Genomic DNA, 20,021 nt, shown 5'->3' with positions numbered 1-20,021 from the left:
GGATCTTTTGTGTGTGTGGCAAATGGAAATCCCCTCACATTGGCCTCTGCTCAGCATCCTAGGCACAGTAGCAGCCAGAGGCCTGAAACCTTGTAGTGATGCCAAGATGTTCACTACCTTCCCTGTGTTCCCCAGAACCTGATGAAGCAGAGCAAGGTCACGTTTCCAGGGGCAGAAGGGAAACTGAGGCAGGACCTACAGACCCAGCAACATGGGCGGGAGGCAGGCAAAGCACTGGATACAAATAGCCAGGAAGAACCTCACCCAAGGTCACACAGTAAGTCTGTGTCAGAACAGGAGACTGAGCCCATTTTGTAAATGATTTATTTTCCAGGGCACTGGACCTCCTGAGGTGGCACAGCACTCCTGGTGATGTGTACAAACATCAGCAGAACCTGGCTGTCCCTCTACAAAAAAGGGCATCAATCAAAGGTCCTCCTCCAACCTGCTGTGGATCTGCCCTCTCTGCACAACTCTGCCTTCAGACCAGTAAGACCTGAGATCAAGCCCTGCTTCCAGCCAGAGAGGTTGACAGAAACTCTTCTCAAGCCCAGTGGTGAAGAGCCCCTGCTGTGATCCCCTCAGTGTGCAGGAGACCCTTGAGAAAGGACACAAAGGACTGAACAACATCCATCTGGGAAAATGAAAACGTACAAGCATGGAGAGCATCTCCTCCCAGTCCTCCTCTTTCAAATACGGTCACCTCCCTGAGTTCATTTGATCTGCAGGAACCTGCTCTCATCTTCTAGCCAAACCTCTTCCCCTGAGACAGTCCCAGCCCTCACAGGAAAAGAGCAAAGCTGTCAAAATTAAAGCTGGCAAGGTTCAAAATGAAAAACCCATTGGAAATTACAACATTCCTTCTCCTCTCCAACCGAGAGGCAATTTCTAGATGCTTCCAGTTTCAAGGAGGGCAGGTTACAAGGTGATAAATTCTTAACAGAGGCTGTTGGAACAAGCTGGCAAAAGCCTAATATAGCATGGAAACAGTGCTAAAACAAGCCAGGCTCCCTTGAAGACATCATTTTCCATTCTAAAGCATGCTATAAATTCCATTATCACTTAATAAATATTAATAGAGAATTTATAAATGGAGCCCACATAGACCTGTCTGACCAAGAGCAATGCCACCAAGGGGCACTTGTGCAGCAGAGCACTGGGAGGGGAAGAAATGAAACTCAGATATTTGTAAAACTGAGAGAGGGACAGAAATGCAGGGTCCAGAGCACTGCAGACACAAACAGAGGAAGGGTGCTTGCTCCAGGTCTCACCCCCCTGTTTCTAGGAGGAAGCTGAAGAGCTGGGCTGATTGAAGGGGTACATCTTCTGCTTGGGTGTCTCTGCTCTCTTGGGCATCAAAGATCAGCTGCATTTGGCACCTGCTTCCTTCCCTAAAATGCACCAGCACTGCCCTGCCTCCAGTGCTCTGTCCAGGGGGACACAGTACCCCGTCACTGGCCTCTCCAGCATGAATGCTAAGGATTCACCAGGTTGGAAAAGAGGGAACTTTGAGGAAGCCTCCAGAGAAACCATGTCTGCATCTGCTAAACCTGCCACACTCATGACTGGCTCTTGTGCTCTTGCTGGGTGATTCCACACGCCTTCCACCATCAGGGCAAGACAGCGTCTGGGTCACAACCTGTCCTCTGGTACCACAGCTGAGACCTTCTCAACTTTCCACCTCGCCTCCATGCCGCTAACCCTGACCACAGAACTCACCCATCAAGCTCTGCCGCTCCTCCTTCTTCTTTGCCTTCTGCTTGGCCTCCAGCTGGATGATGGAAAGCGGAGGGGGCACGATGGGGCTGGGCATGGCGCTGGCAGCAAACCTCGCCAGGAGGCCCAGGCCGCTCTCATCAAGGGCAGAGGATGAAAGCCTGTCGGTGCCGTCTGTCCCATAGTCCTCTGCTTCCTCCTCTTCCTCTTCATCCTCCTCTTCCTCTTCCTCTGAGCTAGAATCTAGCACGCAGAAAAGAGGAAGCCCATTACACATCTCATGGAGCTGTGCATCAGCCACATTTCCACCCTGAACTCGTAACCCTCCTGCTGCTCTGAGCCACCCATGAGCTGAGCCAGAGGATGCTGGCCATGGACACACAACTGCCTGCAGCCATATATCTGGCATCACCCTGCCTACCACCACCCCTGAAGGACACATCAATCCAGGGAATGACAAAGAGGACCCAGTGAAGGCGAGGCAGGGAAGAGCAGGGTGTTGGCAGAGATTTGAAAAGGATGCCATGCACCCCTTCCCTGCAGCTTTCAGGAAGAATTAAAAGCTTAATTCCTTTGAAAATCCCAACCTCGGAGCTGTGGGATTCCCCTCCCTCCCACCACCTCTTCCTCCATAATGAAATCCATTAGTGTAATCAGAACCAGCGATCAGCACGGAAGGGGAATACCAGAGACCAGCCTGCGCCACGGCGGGAGGCAAGGAAGACACAGAGAGGAGAAGGGGCAGGAGGCAAAAATGCAGAGGAGGGGGAGGAAATAATAATTTGAAAGCAATGGAATTGGAATGCATCAGGGGCGAAGGTGTAGGTAGTGTTGGAGACAAGGAGGAGTGTTTGAACACTCTGCCTCTAAACTCTTCCGTGCCTTTCGCTTCCCTCTCTACAGCTCTGGCTAGGGAAGCCCAGCTCAGCACAGGCAGGTAGAGCTGCCCACAACCAAAGTCTTCTCTACAGCTCTGGCTAGGGAAGCCCAGCTCAGCACAGGCAGGCAGAGCTGCCCACAACCAAAGTCTTCTCTACAGCTCTGGCTAGGGAAGCCCAGCTCAGCACAGGCAGGTAGAGCTGCCCACAACCAAAGTCTTCTCTACAGCTCTGGCTAGGGAAGCCCAGCTCAGCACAGGCAGGCAGAGCTGCCCACAACCAAAGTCTTCTCTACAGCTCTGGCTAGGGAAGCCCAGCTCAGCACAGGCAGGTAGAGCTACCCACAACCAAAGTCTTCTCTACTGCTCTGGCTAGGGAAGCCCAGCTCAGCATAGGCAGGAAGAGCTACCCACAACCAAAGTCTAATTCTGGCAAAGGCATCAGCCTTGCTCCTGCCACGGCTGACACCCACCTAGAGCAGTGGGCTGGGGTTTTCCTCTCTGGTGTGTGTATACAGCAGGTATTTTAGGGGTAGAAGCTCTGAGAGTGGCACCTCTCTCCCTTCCTGCAGCACTTCCCAAGAGTCTGTCATCAGCTCAGAGGCAATTAATTTTCACAGCATCCCATCCAGGCAGTGCTGTGAGCAAGAGGCACTACACAAACGCACGTGCACCACACACACACACACACACATATATGAGCACATATACTCATCTATATATAGATGTATATATTTAACTGCAAAAAGTGGGTCTGGAAAAAGGTATTTCATTTCTCTTGAAATTGAAGGCTTAAGTAGGATCATCGAGGTTGCTGGAAAAAAAAATCACCACCACTAGCAGGAGCTCTGCTCTCCCTGCCTGAGCCCACTCAGCTCCCCACCAGCCCCTGCAGCTGAAAGCCAGCCAGATGAGAAGCCAGATCCCTTCAAAATGAGCTGGAATGAACATGAAAATCCTTTTCTTTTCATGTATGCCCCTCTGGGATAGATAACAAAACATCCTCAACTCTTGGTTGCTAAATATATATATATATGTATGTATGTATTACAGCAACACAAGAGGTAGTTTTCCACTTTGGATTATTTTTCTGTGACATGAGAAATAACAGGAACATCAAAACCCAGTGCTCTCAGCCTTGCATTTTACCAGCAGAAGTAATGGCCAGCTACTTTTATTTACACAGATATAGATACAGATATAGAGATACAGAGATATAGATTTAGATTTAGAGATATAGAGATAGAGATATAGATATAGAGATATAGATAGATATATAGATAGATATAGATATATTCCCCCCCCTTCAACAAGCAGAGCTTATCTCCACATCATACATCAGATTGTCACTAATTTTTAGCTGCATAAAAACCCCTTTCCACGTTTCAGTTGCTCAGGCTGGCTCCCTGTGATACAAAAAAACCCCGCTGCTTAAACCTACAGCTCTGCAGTAAATACCAAGAAAGCCACAGCCCTGGCTCACTGCTTGCATAAAAACCACATGCAAAAAGGACAAAAAGCAAAATAAAATCCACAGCAAATTAGGATCAGATTCCTCCCCCTACCAGATAAAGTGGCACAACTGCTGTTTTTCTGCTGTGTTTTGCCAAGATGAAAACAAATCCAGATGAAGTCAGCTACTCCGAGATGTGGAAACCACCTGCCTGAAAAGTAGCAAAACTATGCCCGAGCTCAACGACACACCACAGGGTGTTGAGACACCCCCACACACACCTTCCACACATCCCATTTGGTCCCAAAATTCAGCAGTTCTCAGCAAAACCAGGAAAAAAAAAAGGGAGGAAAATCAGTCAATCAATCAGTCAGTCAACCTGGACAGCCCCTCCTCAATGCTCCTCTGCAGCTGGCCAGGCTGAGAAAGTCTTGCTGAGCAGCTGGGGGAGGACAACAGGCCAAAAAAAGAAGGGGAAAGCTTGCAGGAAAATCCATGACCTGCCCCATGAATCATAGAATCGTTAGGGTTGGAAGGGACCTCAAGGATCAGCCAGTTCCAACCCCCCTGCCATGGGCAGGGACACCTCACACCACAGCAGGTTGCTCACAGCCACATCCAGCCTGGCTGCAAACACCTCCAGGGATGAGGCTTCCACCACCTCCCTGGGTAACCTGTGCCAGGGTCTCACCAGCCTCATGGGGAACAACTTCTTCCTCACATCCAATCTGAACCTACCCATTTCTAGTTTTTTCCCATGCCCCCCAGTCCTATCATTCCAAGACAACCTCAAAAGTCCCTCCCCAGCTTTCTCGTAGCCTCCTTCAGATACTGGAAGGCTACAATTAGGTCACCTCAGAGCCTTCTCTTTTCCAGACTAAACAGCCCCAACTCCCTCAGTCTGTCCTCACAGCAGAGCAGCTCCAGCCCTCTGCTCATCCTTGTGGCCCTTCTCTGGACACCTTCCAGCACCTCCAGATCCTTCCTGTCCTAGGGGCTCCAGAACTGGACACAGTACTCCAGGTGGGGTCTCACCAGATCCGAGTAGAGGGGGCCAATCACCTCCCTCGACCTGCTGGCTATTCCCAAGAACTTAAGGACTGTGCACTTGAGAGGGCAAAAAGGTGCCCAGCAGCTACAGTATTTCAAATGCACCAAGGTGAAACAGATGTAAAAGGCAGGATGGAAGTGGCTATTACTCACACCACGGCAAGCATGCAATACAATAACACACCTGGCAGTTATTCTAACCTCCTGCAAATATATGGTGTCACACCATGGAAAAGACAACTGAAGGGAGTCTCTTGTCAGCATTTTTACCAAAACACCTTTTTTTTTCCCTCCTTTTAACTGCATGAGGGATACAATTTTCAGCCTGAAATAAACACATTTTAACACATTCACAGCTCTCTCCTCCTCCACCTCTCTCATGGCGAGGGCGCAGATCTTGCTAACTCCACTCTGTGTGCACAGCACAATCCCTGCTCCTCTCCCTCCTGATCTTCTAAGGGACAAAAACTAACAGAGAAAAAGGAGGGGTGGGAAAAAAGAACACATTGGAGGTTCTGCTCTGAGATCCACATGCTTCTAATCTAAGCCCTCAGATTTATGGCCAGGGTGGCAAGTAAGCTGCTGGTGCTCTACGGCCATCTGCACAGCTCCTTGGAGAGACTCCTGGTGCCTGGGTTTAATGTGAAGCAGGAGTTTTACTCCTACTGTACCCAAAAATATGTGTGGGTTTAAAATGCAGCATGAACAGATGCCTTTACACAACTGAAACCTCTTGGTTTTTTACCCCCCCTGAAAAAGTGATTTTTGGTTAACAATGGGGAGAAAAAAAAAGACATTCAAAAGAAAACCAAACACCCCCCCCCCCCCCATCATTCATTTCTTTTTTGCCTTCAACACTAACTGGCAGGGGAAACCCCAAAAATCCAAGCTAAAAATACCTCTCCTAATTGATATTTTTAAGAGCATGTATATGTGCATATATGCCCACACACTCAACCACACATGTGCATACAACTCCACAGCCAAAACAAACAACAAATCCACATTTAAATGCTCCTGATGCCAGATAAACTGAAGTCAAAGCAGGCTTTGGGGTTGGTTTTGTTTGGGTTTCTTCTTGTTGTTGGGGTTTTTTTTTGGTTGTTTTTTTTTTTTTCCCCCCTCTTGTAGTTCTTACCTGCATTAAATTAAAATCCAAACCCATTTAAAACCACTACATTTTCTCATTGCTTTGAGCACCTAACCTGCCCTGGTTGTTTTGCTGTAGGAGAGCAGCAAATGAAGAGTTGTTAATGATGAACTGAAACTGGTTAAGCAATTTGGTTTACAGAGACCGATGGAACAAGATGGATTGAGGAGGGTGTGGAAAGGAAAGGCTTGGGAAAAGGGGGGGAGGGGAGGGAAAGGGAGGGGAGAGGAGTAAAAAACACACACTTGAAAAACAGTCATTTCACATAGTAAAAAAATAAGCATGATTTTCTCATAACACCAAGCAGGCCTACAGCATACAAAGCAGGCTAAGTACAGGCAGACTTTAGACAGCTACTGGGTCATTTGACATCTGATTTGTGAAATCTGTCCAAATTCTGGAAGTGACTTAGTTTTGAATGTCCAATTGCAGATTGGTTTGTTTGGGTTGGTGTTTTTTTTTTTCCTGGGATTGATTGGTTTGGTTTGTTGTTTTGCTGGGGGGGGTTTTGTTGTTGTGGTGTTGTTTTTTCAAACAAGCCAATTGTCATTGGAAGAGTTCTTTCCTTTTTTTTTCCCCTCCCCCCCTCCCTCCCCATATGTGCTGTGCTGCTGACTCCAGAAGTACTTATCAAAAATTAAAACCATTACAACTGTCACATGGGAATAACTGCAGGGAACCAGTTGTCCCTCACTGTTTGCCTTTTGTGGTGGTTGGGTTTTTTTTTTTTCCAGTGGGGTGAAATCATCTTCCAGGTCAGGGAACAGAGAGCAGGGAAGAAGGCACTAATTCCTTAAGGAAAACAGAGTGTGGAAGAAGAGGAACTATGGGTCTTCAGAAAGCTCAAGGTGTTAACCTATCTTGATGGTTTTCTAAAGTCCTATGTGGCTTTGGACCTCTCCAGGGTCACTGGATGGACACCCACAAGCTGTGCCCGTTATCAGAACAGCAAGGCTGTGTTTGGTCTGTAAGAAAGGGAATGTGCCTGCCTCTTCTGTCTCAAACCAGGGGAAATCAGATCTTCCTGCAGCTACTTCTACCTCTGACATAGATACTGGCACAGCCATGGGCAGGCATTTACCCTGCAGCTTGCACTGCAGCTCAGAAACCTTTAAGGACAGTGGCAGAGCCTTTGCAGGCAGTGCCAGGGCTTCTCATCTGGGACCCATCTGCAAATCCTTTCGCTGGGGCAAGGGATTCTCCACGAGACGGTCTGCAAACAGCAAAAAGCATTTCTGGAGTCCTCAAACACATACACAGAGGCCAACCTTCCGTGCAAGACTCTTCATGGACAGAAGAAAAGTCAACAAGTGGACAGCAATCATCTTCAAAGTTAAAGTAACCGAGGATGCAAAGAGCTACGTGTCATTATTCATGGAGGCAACAGCGAAACGTCTGAGGCTGACAGATGACAGAAAGAAAAGTTATTTTGCCTACCTACATAACAATGGTCAAGGTTCAGGTTCATGGCTAGTGACCCTCGCTGAGAAGTGTCTGCCCTACAACCAGCCAACCACTTTGCTTCTTTAGTGCAGCGTGAGAGCAAATGCAAGAGACCGACACAGACATTCAAAGCATCATGGATAGGGGCAGGGGTGAAAGGGTTGGTCAAGCAGCTGCAAGGAGAAAGCCAGCACTTCTAGAAAAGCTGAGGTTATTAATCGGTTTAGTATCAGGGAAAGCCATTAGAAAACCCTATTACCCAAATATCCCTTCAAATAATTGCTCCTGAGAAAGAACAACTTAAAGAAAAACAAAACAAAAACAAAACTGGGAAAAAAAAAAGAAAACAAAAGAAAGCAAAACAGCAACAACAAAATTGGGGGAGGGGAGGGAAATAAACCAAACCAAAACTAAACCCCCCCCCAAAAAAAATCAAAGCAGTAACCAATAATCCCTCCCAGCCTCCCCCTTCCAAGCCCACCTCCCACCCCAGGAGGTTTTGCATCTTTGGTTTCCCCACCATCAAATGACACCTCAGAGGGATTTACAATGCATGTCCCCATTTGTTCCAGATTCCCCAACCTCCTCCCATGTCCCCTCCTCCCAGGCTTGATCCCAGCAAACTGGGATTTTCTTATTTACTTAATTTTGGTTATTTTTAAAGCAGACAGGTTACTTGACTAGAGACAAAGCCAATTGAGGGCCAGGTTGCCTATCTGCTTTACCTGGAGCAAAACCAAAAAGCAAATCCCCAAACCCCCCTCAAGAGCTGAGCACCTACAAGGGATTGATATCCTCAAAGTTTCCAACAGCAGCAAAACAATTAAACGAAGGAAAGATGCAGGAAGGAAGAGGGAAGGGAAGAATGGAAGTTAACACAGACTCTTCATGGAAATGTGGCAATCTCACCCTCTCAGAAAATCCACTATCCCCAGAACTTGTTGGGTTTCTCTACAGAGTAATTTTTATGGCTGTGTTTGGTTGGGTTTTTTTTTTTTTCCAAGCCTTTTGCTTTTGGGGTTTGGGTTTTTTTTTTTGGCTTTTCTTTTGACAATGCTTTGGTTGGGTCCAGGCCAGAGCCGCATCAAACCAAATCAGCATTCTGTATCTTTCTGCTGGGTTTTGGTAAAATTTTTATTCAGTTGTTTGTTTATAGTTCTTTTTTTTTTTTTTTCCAGTTCCTTTCTTTGGAGGTTGGGTTTGGAGGGAAGAAAAAGGAACAAACAAACAAACAAACAAAGAAACAAAGAGGTGAGTGAAGGAAATTAACATCACAAAGCCAAAACCAAACAAGAAAATAAAACAACAAGAAGGAAAAAAAAAGCCAAACTCTCCAGCCCCATTTTCAATTAACAGCCCTCTGAGCAGTGCAAAAATACTAAAGGGCTTGTTCTGTGCTACATCCAGGCCTGCCATGCAACTCAGATGATAACTACTGGGGATGCTCTTGCTTAGCATTCAGCCCAGACGAGCCACTTTCTTTTGGGAGCTGAGGGCTCATTAAAATGACCTTTCCCCATGATTATTATTTAATGAGTGAGCTCTAAAACAGAAACCCCTTGTGTCTCTGGAGGAAAAGTCTCAAGTAATCTCCTTTCCCACTGAAGTACTAATGACAGGCTGACAAAAAAAAAAAAAGAGCTGCAAGGAAAAAACCCACAACCTGGGGTGAGGGTGAGGGAGGGAAACTGCAGAGTCAAATCTAATGCAGTAATTGCCACATCCTTGAACACCGTGGGTTACATCTAAGCATCTGAAAAAAGAAAATTTACCACCCAAAAAAGCTTGCCAGTGAAAAAAACAGAAGAATCATTTCTGGCTGTTAAAATGAGATGGGGGCTTTACACCCAGCACCCTCCTGCAGCAGCAACTAGGAGCAAGTGCCTCGTGTCTTATCTACCTGCCTCGAGACAGTCTATCAACAGAGAAAATCAACTGAACAAGAAAAGAAGAACAAAACAGAAATTAACTTAAAGGGGTTGGGGGAGGGTGGGGGTTTGGGTAGGGAAGGCCTAGGCTTTATCTGGACAAAGGCAGCAGGGATATTTGAATAATAGAGAGTACCCCAGACTAGGTTAATTCCAGTTCTACTCATGGGGAGTGGGAGCAGGAGGGGGATGCAGAGCAGGATGAAGTGAAGCGGTAACCTAATTGCCTGATAAGAGACACAGCAAGAGAGACAAGGTACACAGGTTTAGTTAAAAATGAACTTGATATGTTTAATAAAGCTTGGTATACCAAATCGCAGTACAAACATCAAGTCACACGGCCACACAACAGTATCCCGGCAGTAAAAAAGAAACCAAACCAAACAAAACACACACAAAGAAAGGAAAAAACAAAGCAAAACAAAAGAAAGCAAAACAAAACAGAAAAAGAAGAAAGGAAGGGTGTGGGGGGGAAGTAATTAAAAAAAAAAAAGACTTAAAAAAAGGAAAAAGAAGGAAGAAAAAGTAACTAAAAAGGAAAGGAAAAAGAAAAAGAAAGAAAGGGGGAAAAGGAAATTAAAAAAAGGAAAGGAAAAAGTGATGGAAAAAAGGAAAGGAAAAAGTGATGGAAAAAAGGAAAGGAAAAAGTGATAGAAAAAAGGAAAGGAAAAAGAAGAAAAAAGGAAAGGAAAAGGAAGAAAAAAAGGAAAGGAAAAGGAAGAAAAAAGGAAAGGAAAAAGAAGAAAAAAAGAAAGGAAAAGGAAGAAAAAAAGAAAGGAAAAAGAAGGAAAAAAGAAAGGAAAAAGAAGAAAAAAAGAAAGGAAAAAGAAGGAAAAAAGAAAGGAAAAAGAAGAAAAAATGAATGAAAAAAGTAATACAAAAAAGGAAAAAAGAAAGGGAAAAAGTAATTCAAAAAGGAAAGAAACAAGGAATTAAAAAAAAAGGAAAAAGAAAAAGGAGAAAGAAAAATGAAATTACAAAGAAGGAAAGAGAAATGGAACAAAAAAAGAAAGGAAAGAAAAAGAAGAAAGAAAGGGAGTAAAGTAATTTTTTAAAAAGGAAGGGGAAAAGTAATTAAAAAAGAAAGGAAAAAGAAGAAAGAAAAAAGTAATTTAAAAAAGAAAGGGGAAAAAAGAAATTTAAAAAGGAATGAAAAAAATACTGAAAAAAAAAAGAAAGGAAAAAGAAGAAAGAAAAAAGTAATTAAAAAAAGGAAAGGGGAAAAAAGTAATTCAAAAAGGGAAGAAAAAAGTGATAAAAGGAGAAAGAAGAAAGAAAAAATTAATTAAGAAATGAAAGAAAGAAGTAATTAAAAAAAATCAAGTAACTAAAAAAACACAAGAAAGAAAAAGATAAAAAAGCACCTTCCAAACCTCTACAAGGCTCATGCCAAAAATAATTAAGAAAATAATAATAATAATAGTAATAATAAAATAATAATAATAATATAATGGTGGTGGTGGTAGCGAGGAAGAAAGTGAGGGGAAAAACTGAAGGGAGGAAGGGAATAGGAAAGCAGGGAGAGGTGGACACTAAAACCCAGTTGATATAAAAGCTCCAAAAGAGCCAGCCAGTAATAATATCACAATGATACAGGTACAAAAAAAAGAAGGATAAAAAAATCCACCGTCGGGCTGATACAGCAGGCTACGCTGCCAAGAACAAAGATGGCCGCCCTGGCTCCGACCATCAAAATGGCTGACCCCGACCCGCCTGGCCCCTCGCTCGGCCCCTGCCCCGCCCGCTCCCGCACAGCCATGGCAGAGGGGTGCGTGTGGGGTTGCGTTTGCTATAAGCTAGTAACCTTGATCGAACGAGTCCTCCGAGGAGTCGCTGAAGGAAGATCCCGCCTCAGCCTCGCGCAGCAGCAGGCAGAAGGGCTGCTTCCGGCCCGCCGCCGCCTTCGGCTTCAGCGGCCGCCCAGCCGCCGCGCTGCGAGGGGCTGCCTTGGGGCCACCAGCCACCCGGCCACCCTTCCTGGCCACCGCCGCGCTGTAGAGACTGGGCGGCCGCGGTTTGGGGGCGGACGGGGGCTGCGCCGGCCACTCGTCCCTCAGGGATCCCTCCTCCTCCTCCTCTGAGTCCGTATCTGCGGTCAAAGCGGGTGGGAAGAGCGTTACATCAGGGAGTAAGGGGTTAGGGGGGTTGAAGTGGGGTTTTTTGGGGGGTGCTTTGGTGTGTTTCTTTGTGAAGAGGTGCGTGGTGGTGAGAGGGTCGCAAGGTGGTAAAAACCGGGAAGGGAAAATGGCTGCAGGAGAGGCTGTGTGCCACTATTTTCCACAGCCCTCACAGGTCCCTCCATCACAAGTCTTGGGCTCAGCAAGTGGGAGCATGAGCAAGAGGTATCATCTTCTTTTGGTCAGAAACAGGCACTCTCCACCTATGCTGAATGACTCCTGTCCTCCCTTCAGACAAGATCTAAGGAGCGTTTTTAGCTCAGGAGCAAAGAAACTACAGTAGAACACCATGAAGGCGTCCACCAAAGGCACAGCAAAGCCAACCACCAGACGTTGGCTCGAATTAAGTCCTAACCATGGTTGCGTTCAGTGCTGCGACCTAAGTCTCCTCCTCTCCGTGAACCAATTCTTCCACAGGGTTTTCACCATGGGCAGCCCACACAAGCCCAGCTGCCAAGCAGGCAACATGTCTAACTCCAAATGTCCAATTCCAACGTGCCACCTCAGATGTGCAATACAAAGGACACTGAAATGGAGCAGGGACCAAACCACTCCTTATCTGTGAACTACAGCTTTACAAAGCTGCCAAGCCCCATGGGTGGTGAGAAGTTACCCACGGGTCCCCTCTGACATCTGATGTGTGGAACAAAAAGCATATGGTACCCTGGATGCAATAAAAGCAAGCATGAACCTTCACCTCCCTGCTTGTGGGTGCACCATCAACCACAATGTTATGGACATTGTGGTGAGGACAGTTTGTGCCTATGAGCAGCAGCAGATGCTCTCCAGTGTCAGCCCAGGTCGAGCATCCCTCCTCCCCTCTACTGCATTGGTTGCGAAGAGGAAGAAATGAGGAAGTTTAGGAGGCCCAAAGCCCAAATATGCAAACGATTCTGGGCATCTGATTTCTGTTAGAATCTGTCAGAATAGGATGCTCAGTTTGCCTTTGGATCTATGCCCAAGGTTTTCAGGGCTCCAGCTAGAAAACCATGAGGTTAGGAGGCAGAATGACTTGGCCCCAGTCCCGCTTCTCCTCCTCCACAAGAGCAGCCCCACCAGTCATGGGAGGTGCTGCCATATGCTCGCCCTGCCTCCCCAAATCCATCACGCCTGAGTGACCAAATGACAGGCTAAAGCCCTTGCTTTGAACCTGCACACAGCTGAAAAACCACAGGCCAAAGCTGAGCCATTTCAGAGGCAGTTCTTCAGTGACAACAATCCTACTGACCTGGCAAAGGATCCACTAGGAGACTTGCTGGAGAGGAGAGGGCTCAGATAGGAGCTCCCTTGGGTCCAGAAGGGAGTTTTTGGCTTGGAAGCCATAGTACCAAGTGCAAGGGCGCTGCAAAATCTCCCTCTGCCATGAGCCAAAGCTTTTAGCTCTGGCGACAGCCCTTGCCTCCGCTTCCCGCCAGCTCCAGAGTTTAGGAGCCATGTGTCTGTCCTCGGGAGCGAAGCAGAATCAAGAACAGAACTGTTGGGTGGTGTATACAGCACGATCAGCCAAAGGCTGTGTTCAAGTCCATTGGACACAAGAGCTCCTATTTGGCCATGTAAATGGCTCATTTCATGCCAAACATTTGTTCCGTTGGAGAATCCCTAGCTCATCATCTTCCCCATCAGTGACATTTCTGAACTGGTTCTGCACCGAGAAATGTATTTGCTATGCACACAAACACCCCGCAAGGGCTTGAATAGCTGCAAGCCAAGGAAGAGATGTGCATGCAAGTGAGCTAAGACAATTATGCAACCAGACCTCAGACCATAAACTCCACGTCCCTCACATGATCTCTGCCCCACTGTCTACATGAACCATTAAAGATTCTTCTACCTCTGGTTCTGCTGTCCTCCTGACACCACCTGCAGTTCAGATTTGCCCTTCTGTTGCAGGGGTCCCTAGCTCTGCTCGGTGGCAGGAGCCTTTGCCTCAGGTGCACTTTGGGTTCAGACATGGCAATCATTACACAGGATGCTGGGATGGAGATGAACATTGATGAGACAGATGGGAAGGCTGAGCACAGTCAGCCAGGAACCACTGAAGGGCAGGAAAATGCTCATGAACATCAGTGCCCTCTGGCAGGCTTTGCCTTCTCCAACTGACTCCACAGCATAATACTAAAGCCAATTCCACACAACTCGACAAGGACTTCAAAAGTCAATTGTTAAGCACCTCCTGAAGCAGAGACTGTGAGTTCTGACAGGTAGGAGGAGAGTGTCTGTTCCTACCAAAAGCAAGAACGTGGGGCAACTTCTTTTTTAAACCATTTTTCCTCATTGATCACAGGCCAGGAAGAGACACACTGATACCGGCTACCTCTTAGACAGCAAGTTGGGGGGACAACTCATGCTGATCCCAAAGATTCAGTAGCATTGATTAGAGCCACCTTTCCACTCATGAGCAAAACCAGATCCATCTCCAAGACCCAGAAACCACCACCACAAAGCTCCCCCTTCTGCCCCCAACACATTGCACTGTGAGAAGAGACAAATGAGGAGTTACTTACTATAGGAGTAGCTGCTAACTTCAGATATTGCTGGTGAATGGGAAACCTTCAGCTGGTTTTTGACTTTTAACCCCACCTCCATCTTCTTCATTTTGGCAGCCACTTTGTTTTTACCTTCCTTGGTGGTTTTCAGTGACAGGCCCAGGTTCTTGGCCATGCTTTTCTTGTCCTCCTTGCTCGGCAGAGCCTCGTGGGGTGGAAGATACCTGCTTCCACCTCCACTAGTTTTCGGCTTTCCCCCAGAGCTGTCAGCAAACTTGAAGGGGGATTTCAGCTTGTCTTGTTTGGTGAGGGACAGGGCCTTGTCAAGCTTGCTGGCCAGCTGCTCCTGATCTGATGGCACCTTCTTCTTTTTGAGCTTTAACTGCCGAGGTGAAAGGAAGACACACAGGTGAATATAGACAGAATATCACAGCAGACCTGAGGGACTTTCCTAGCCCTCAGACTGGTCTCTCATACACATTAGCTAACAAGGCCTCAAAATTATGGTCTTAAGCCCCAGGTGCCATAACCCACCGTGGCTCTAGGGAGGAAGAAGAGGAAGACATCAGTAAACAGCATGGCTTCACCCTTATTGAGCACCACGAAATCACAAGCTTAACTTAGAAAAAAAATTGCATTTTCTCCCAGAGGAAGTAAGTTCCATCAAACAGCATGTTTTGGAGTTCTCTTTCCTCACCACCTTCTGGTTTTGAGGATAGGTTTGGGTTGGTTTTACAAGCTTCACTCCAAATCACGAGGATTAAAAAATCTTCTTTACCCAAAACCCCAGCCAAATAAATAAGGATTTCCACGTAATCAACTAGCTCCAGAGGCTGGGATGCCTAAAAGACCCAAATACCTCTCAGCAAGAGCATCAGCAGCGCTGCATTACAGCTGTTACATCCTTTTCAGCATTTCCTTGCTTCTTGAAGAAAAGCAAATATACTTTACATGTGCTACAGCCAGATAACAGCAGCTGTAACTCAGGACTTTGCCTGCATGCATTTAGGATTTCATCAGCAGCTTAAAGCTCCAGTAAATATCTCATTGCCTCAACAGGAGCAGAAGAAAACCCTGCATTTAAAATAGCAAGGTTGTGCTCCCCTTCCTCCCTCGCTTCAGGAAATCCATTCCCTTCCACTATCTCATCAGGCAAAGGGGTAAGGCAAGCATTACTCTGGATACAGAGCTAGTACAACGCTGCAATGCTCTGGTTGGCTTGGAGGCTCTCCACTGCCTACCAAACAGGTTCAACCTCCATAAGCCAGCGTTAGCCTTTGCAAACACCCCTCTGCTGCACAGTCAGTCAGTCCTCTCAGGAGGAGCTTCTAAATCCATATGAACTGAAAGCAGATGCTCTAAGATCAGGAGTAGTTGTCCAGTGCAAGTCAACACTATCAAAGCAGGAAAGAGATGTGCATCTGGCCCATGGCTCCATGTTCCCCATGAGGGCACTGACCTCACTTGAGAAGCTGGGAGCTGCATCGTGCTCTTCCCAGCTCTGGTTCCTCCCTTTCATCTTGCCACTGCCGCTCTCCATATCCTCATCCTCTTCCGGGAGAGCCCCTTTGTGCCTCTTCTTCATGCCCTCACCAGTCTCAGAGTCTTCAGAGAGCAACAAGGACTTGCTCAGTCTGCAAGCCAAGGACAGGAGGGGTCAAGGTTGGGAAGCTTTCCTCCTTGTGATCCCCATCAAGCTCAAAAGTGAGGTTAAATGCTTCCTAGGACAGTGGGGATCCTCAGTGGGAGCCAAGGCCACTGCGAAGTGACAGCACTTTGGACAAGGTTTTCCACCAAACAGGAGAGCCAAGGATTCCATCTTGCACACTCTTGGCCACCAGCACAGACGAGGGTGCCTGAAATCAGACACCTTGCAAGGTGGTCTCTGAAAGGAAGTTTATGTGGTGTTCTGAGTAACAGCCACCCAAAAGTGCCTGACTTGGCACAGAGCAGCAGAGGGAAGCACAGACAGCTGAGCTGGCACTGTAGGTCTTTTCCCACCTCTACTTTCATGGACTCTGTAGGTGCAGAGATTCCTGGGCCCCAGGGAGGTGCTTCACTGCCCAGACACTTGCTCTGGTTGCTCAGAGGTATGAGCAAGGAGATGGTAATAAAGGGCCACACAAGGTGACAGGGAGGGACAAGGGCAGTGTAGGAACTGGCTTGCTCAAAGGAGAGGCAAATGTGCTTTACAAGCCTGGCCCTTACGTGAGAGGCATTTGAGACCTACATCTTCAGTCTTGCTTTGGGATTTGGGGGAAAGGGAGAGAGTGAATAAGTAACTTATAAAAAAAATCAAAAAAAATGAAGTAGGTGAGACTAAAGCACATCTGTCACAGCTCTCCAGCTGCCTCCAGTAACTATCCAATGGATGGTCAGTAAACACCTCAAGACCTCTACCAAGCCTCCACTAAAAGCTCTCCTATGCCACCTCCTTCACACTAAGCCTGCTGGCCCAGGTCATATCACCACCACAAAGCCTCTAACACTGAGCAGCCTCCTCAGCTTCCAGGCACTTCTCCTCCCTTCCATCCTCTCCGCTGATCTCCACAGACAGCTAAACCAACACCTCAAGTCCTGGATGTTGGCTGAGGTTGTCTCTCCACCTCCTACACCAGGCCGCCCAAGCGCTCCTGTGAAGCAGGGACATGCACACGCAACACGAGCATGCACGCACACATGCACAACTCCAGCCACCTCTAGATGCCTCCAGCCTTGTCCAGCCATCCAAACACAAAGAGCAAAACACAGAGTCACCAAGAGGACAGAGTTTCAGAAGCGCAGGGTCAGTGGGAGCTGGGCACCTGACTCTGATTTGTTCTCTTGAAAGGACGGTTGCAAAAATATGCAGCACATGGGGAAGTCAGCTGGGAGATGCCTTCCCACTGCAGAGACCTGGCCATCTACAGATGGTCAGATGGCAAATGATGGCGAGATCCAGGCATCCAAACAAGAGCAGCTGGACTCGCGAGAGAGAAAAAAGCAGACGACAGAAAGATCCAGAGACCTGAAAGAGACAAGTCAGGTGAAACCAACTCCCACTGATGAAGGGAACAGAGATGAAGAGCAGAAACACAGGAGGAAGTCCTACAAAGTAGATAACCTGGCACAGCAGCGTCCTTCCAGGTTCTGACACCAACATCCCTGCAACCAGCTCTGCAACACCCGCTTGCACCGTCCGCTCTCCTGAAGACACACGAGGACGCACTCCCCGGCACCAAGAGCTCACCTCCAGGACCCTGCCCAGCCAGCTGCTTCCTATCACCTCACTGCTGCTCACCTCAGCCTGTTCTACTCGCACCCAACACCACAGACACATGCTCTACCGGCGGGGAGGGAGGAGGCTGGCACCGTATTCCCACTGGCAGGACACGCTCACGGCCAGCTCACACGCTGCCGGAGCCTGGCCTGCCAATGCAACACCACGGCAAGCCCCCGCTGCATCCGAGATGCTCTCCCCAAGTCAGACCCTGGTGCAGCGACCCTGTCATTTTTTTGCCCATCTTCCCCAAATTCCAGCCTTACTTTCCACTTTTGCTGTCACTCTTCCCTCTCTCCTTAATGGGTGACAGAGCGCTTGATCCAAGTTTCCTCTTCCTGGGCCTTCCAGGGCCTCTTCTCGCCAAGCTTCTACTTTTCTCGTCATGCTTTTCCCTTTAAAAAAACCACACGCTTCACTGTTAACCAAGGCAACAAAAAGAAATAAAAAAACAAAGCAAAGAAAAGGAAAAGGAAAGGAAAAACAAACAAAAAAAAGGCAAAAAAGCAGATTTTGCAACCAAAAAAAAAGCAAAACTAACAGAGGGGAGGGGAAAAAAGGTAAAAAAAACCAAAAAAGGCAAATAAATCCAAAATGAAGGGGGGAAAACAAACCAAAAGAAAGCAAGCAAGAACGGGAGGCAACCCAGAACCTTCTCCTGCCACCAAACTGCTAAACTGAGCTGCTGAAGCCAAGGTTGACTCTACCACGGCCTCCCAGCCGCCTTCACCAGTGCCCAGGTTGTCTCGGCACACAGCCTAGGAGTGTGTTGTGCAAAGCTCTGGCGGGATGTACCAGAAGAAGAGGAGAGGAGACAGGGAGAGATGGAGGGCTGCTGTCTCTCCTGGAGTGAGAGGCAGTGAAAGCGCCCAGCTGGAAGGAAAAAACCAAACCACAAGGCCAAGTGAGCAGCCAGCGACTTACTCGGAGTCCCTGCGGCGCTGCAGCTTCACCAGCTCCCGCTGCTTCTCCTTGTAGCGCCGCTGCAGCTCCGCCAGCCTCATCCGGTAGTCCAGCTCCATCGCGTCCATGTTCTCGATGGCAGACTTGATGGAGTACATCTGGGGTGGGGAGGCAAAAGGGGGAGACAAGGTCAGCACATGCCCAGACCCTCGCCCAGACTGATGTGGTGTGCACCTGGGGTGACCTGCAAAAGGCCGAGATCTGCAGCCCAGCAGAGACACCCTCCACGCTTACAGTGGAGCAGAGCACCCTTGCCCACAACAAGCACTTGAGCAAGTTGAAGATGTCCCTGCTCACTGCAGGGGCTGTGAACTAGATGATCTTTAAAGGTCCCTTTCAACCCAAATCATTCTAGGATTCTACGAAGCACAGCAGTACCTAAGCAAAACCAGCTGAGTGAAGATGTTCTGTGGCTTATGCACGGGAGGGTATCAGCTTTGAGGCAGAGCAACCCTGGGAAAGAGCCTGCAGAATTAAATACACCCATGGAGTCTCTTTTCCCTTATTTAAAAAGGCACATCAAAATATTCCCTGTCTTGGAAGGCTTAGTTGCTGGGTACAAAATAATTTGTCAGTCTCTCCCATGGGGAAGAGTCAGCAAAGATAAAAACAAGGAAGAACCCTCCTGCCACTATCTTTTTTTATCCCTCCCTGTCAAAGCACTAACACAGGAGTTCTTGCTGGCTTTGTATTACCAACATCACTTCTGGGGCTACCAAAGGTTCTGCTGAACTCAACAGTGTTGATTCCCAAGCAAGGGAGAAAGCTGTATCGCCCCACACAGACTCCTGCCCAGCTACAAACATGAGCAGAAGGGCAGCAGAAGCCGGTGGCAAGCTGGGGCTGAAGAGCAGGCGGTGGTGAGGGGATGTGCTGCGGCTTCAGAGGCTCTGCCACGCTAAGAGCTACTTACAGGTTCATCTTTCTTCTGCATCCAGCTGTACTTTTTGTTGGGATTCAGCTCTCGAGGCAGCCGGATGGTTTTCAGACTTTCCATGAAGGGGGTGGAAAGTACTTCCATGAGCATGTGGGTGCTGGCAGCCAGCAAACTCTCCAGTGTTGGCCGGACAGGGAAACTCTCTGGACCTGCTGTGAAGGGCAGAAAAAAACAGAAGTCTATAGAGGTTCACCTTCCAAGCTTGCTCCTCCAGGAGGCACAAGGAGATGTTGATGTCCCTTTCTAGACCATGGCATGGCAGCTCAACGAGCGTCCCAGCCACCCTTGGCCTTGACTTGAGCTCTCGTGTTGTACCCAGCCATGGTGCAACTGGCAGTTCCCATCACGTCTCGCCTCAGGAAGTTACTGGAAGGTGAGATCTTTTCAGGACCTGCCAAGCTCTTGGAAAGCATCATCTGGAGCTACTGGGGCCTCTTGTGCCAAACCCCGACAGACTGCAGACTCAGTGCCTGCCAGAGGGTGTTACCCTGGCAGCTCTCGGCAAGTGGGGCTCCGTTTCCGCTACGCATACCACAAACTGTCTAGACATGGTGAGGGCCTTTGGAAGGGGAGAGCAGTACA

General features: G+C 47.9%; 1 protein-coding gene across 3 annotated transcripts in view; it reads right to left on the bottom strand.

The window, feature by feature from the left end:
- TNRC18 (trinucleotide repeat containing 18) overlaps window positions 1–20,021 on the bottom strand; it is a 61,338-nt gene that overhangs the window by 12,437 nt on the left and 28,880 nt on the right. For 2 of the 3 annotated variants that reach the window (XM_068146638.1, XM_068146639.1), the window contains exons 10-16: window positions 19,416–19,591; window positions 18,464–18,600; window positions 17,806–17,934; window positions 15,740–15,914; window positions 14,299–14,662; window positions 11,422–11,706; window positions 1,720–1,959 (exon numbers count right to left, since the gene is read on the bottom strand). In XM_068146638.1, the coding sequence (XP_068002739.1) occupies window positions 1,720–1,959; window positions 11,422–11,706; window positions 14,299–14,662; window positions 15,740–15,914; window positions 17,806–17,934; window positions 18,464–18,600; window positions 19,416–19,591 (1,506 nt within the window). The remainder of the gene's footprint in view (window positions 1–1,719; window positions 1,960–11,421; window positions 11,707–14,298; window positions 14,663–15,739; window positions 15,915–17,805; window positions 17,935–18,463; window positions 18,601–19,415; window positions 19,592–20,021) is intronic. The other variant, XM_068146640.1, reaches the window with a different exon arrangement.

Source organism: Melanerpes formicivorus, unplaced genomic scaffold, assembly GCF_026170545.1.
Source record: "Melanerpes formicivorus ecotype bairdi unplaced genomic scaffold, bMelFor1.0.p_v2 SCAF_14, whole genome shotgun sequence".
NCBI lineage: Eukaryota > Metazoa > Chordata > Aves > Piciformes > Picidae > Melanerpes > Melanerpes formicivorus.
Note: the sequence above shows the minus strand (reverse complement) of the source record. Positions and strands in the feature narration are given on the sequence as shown.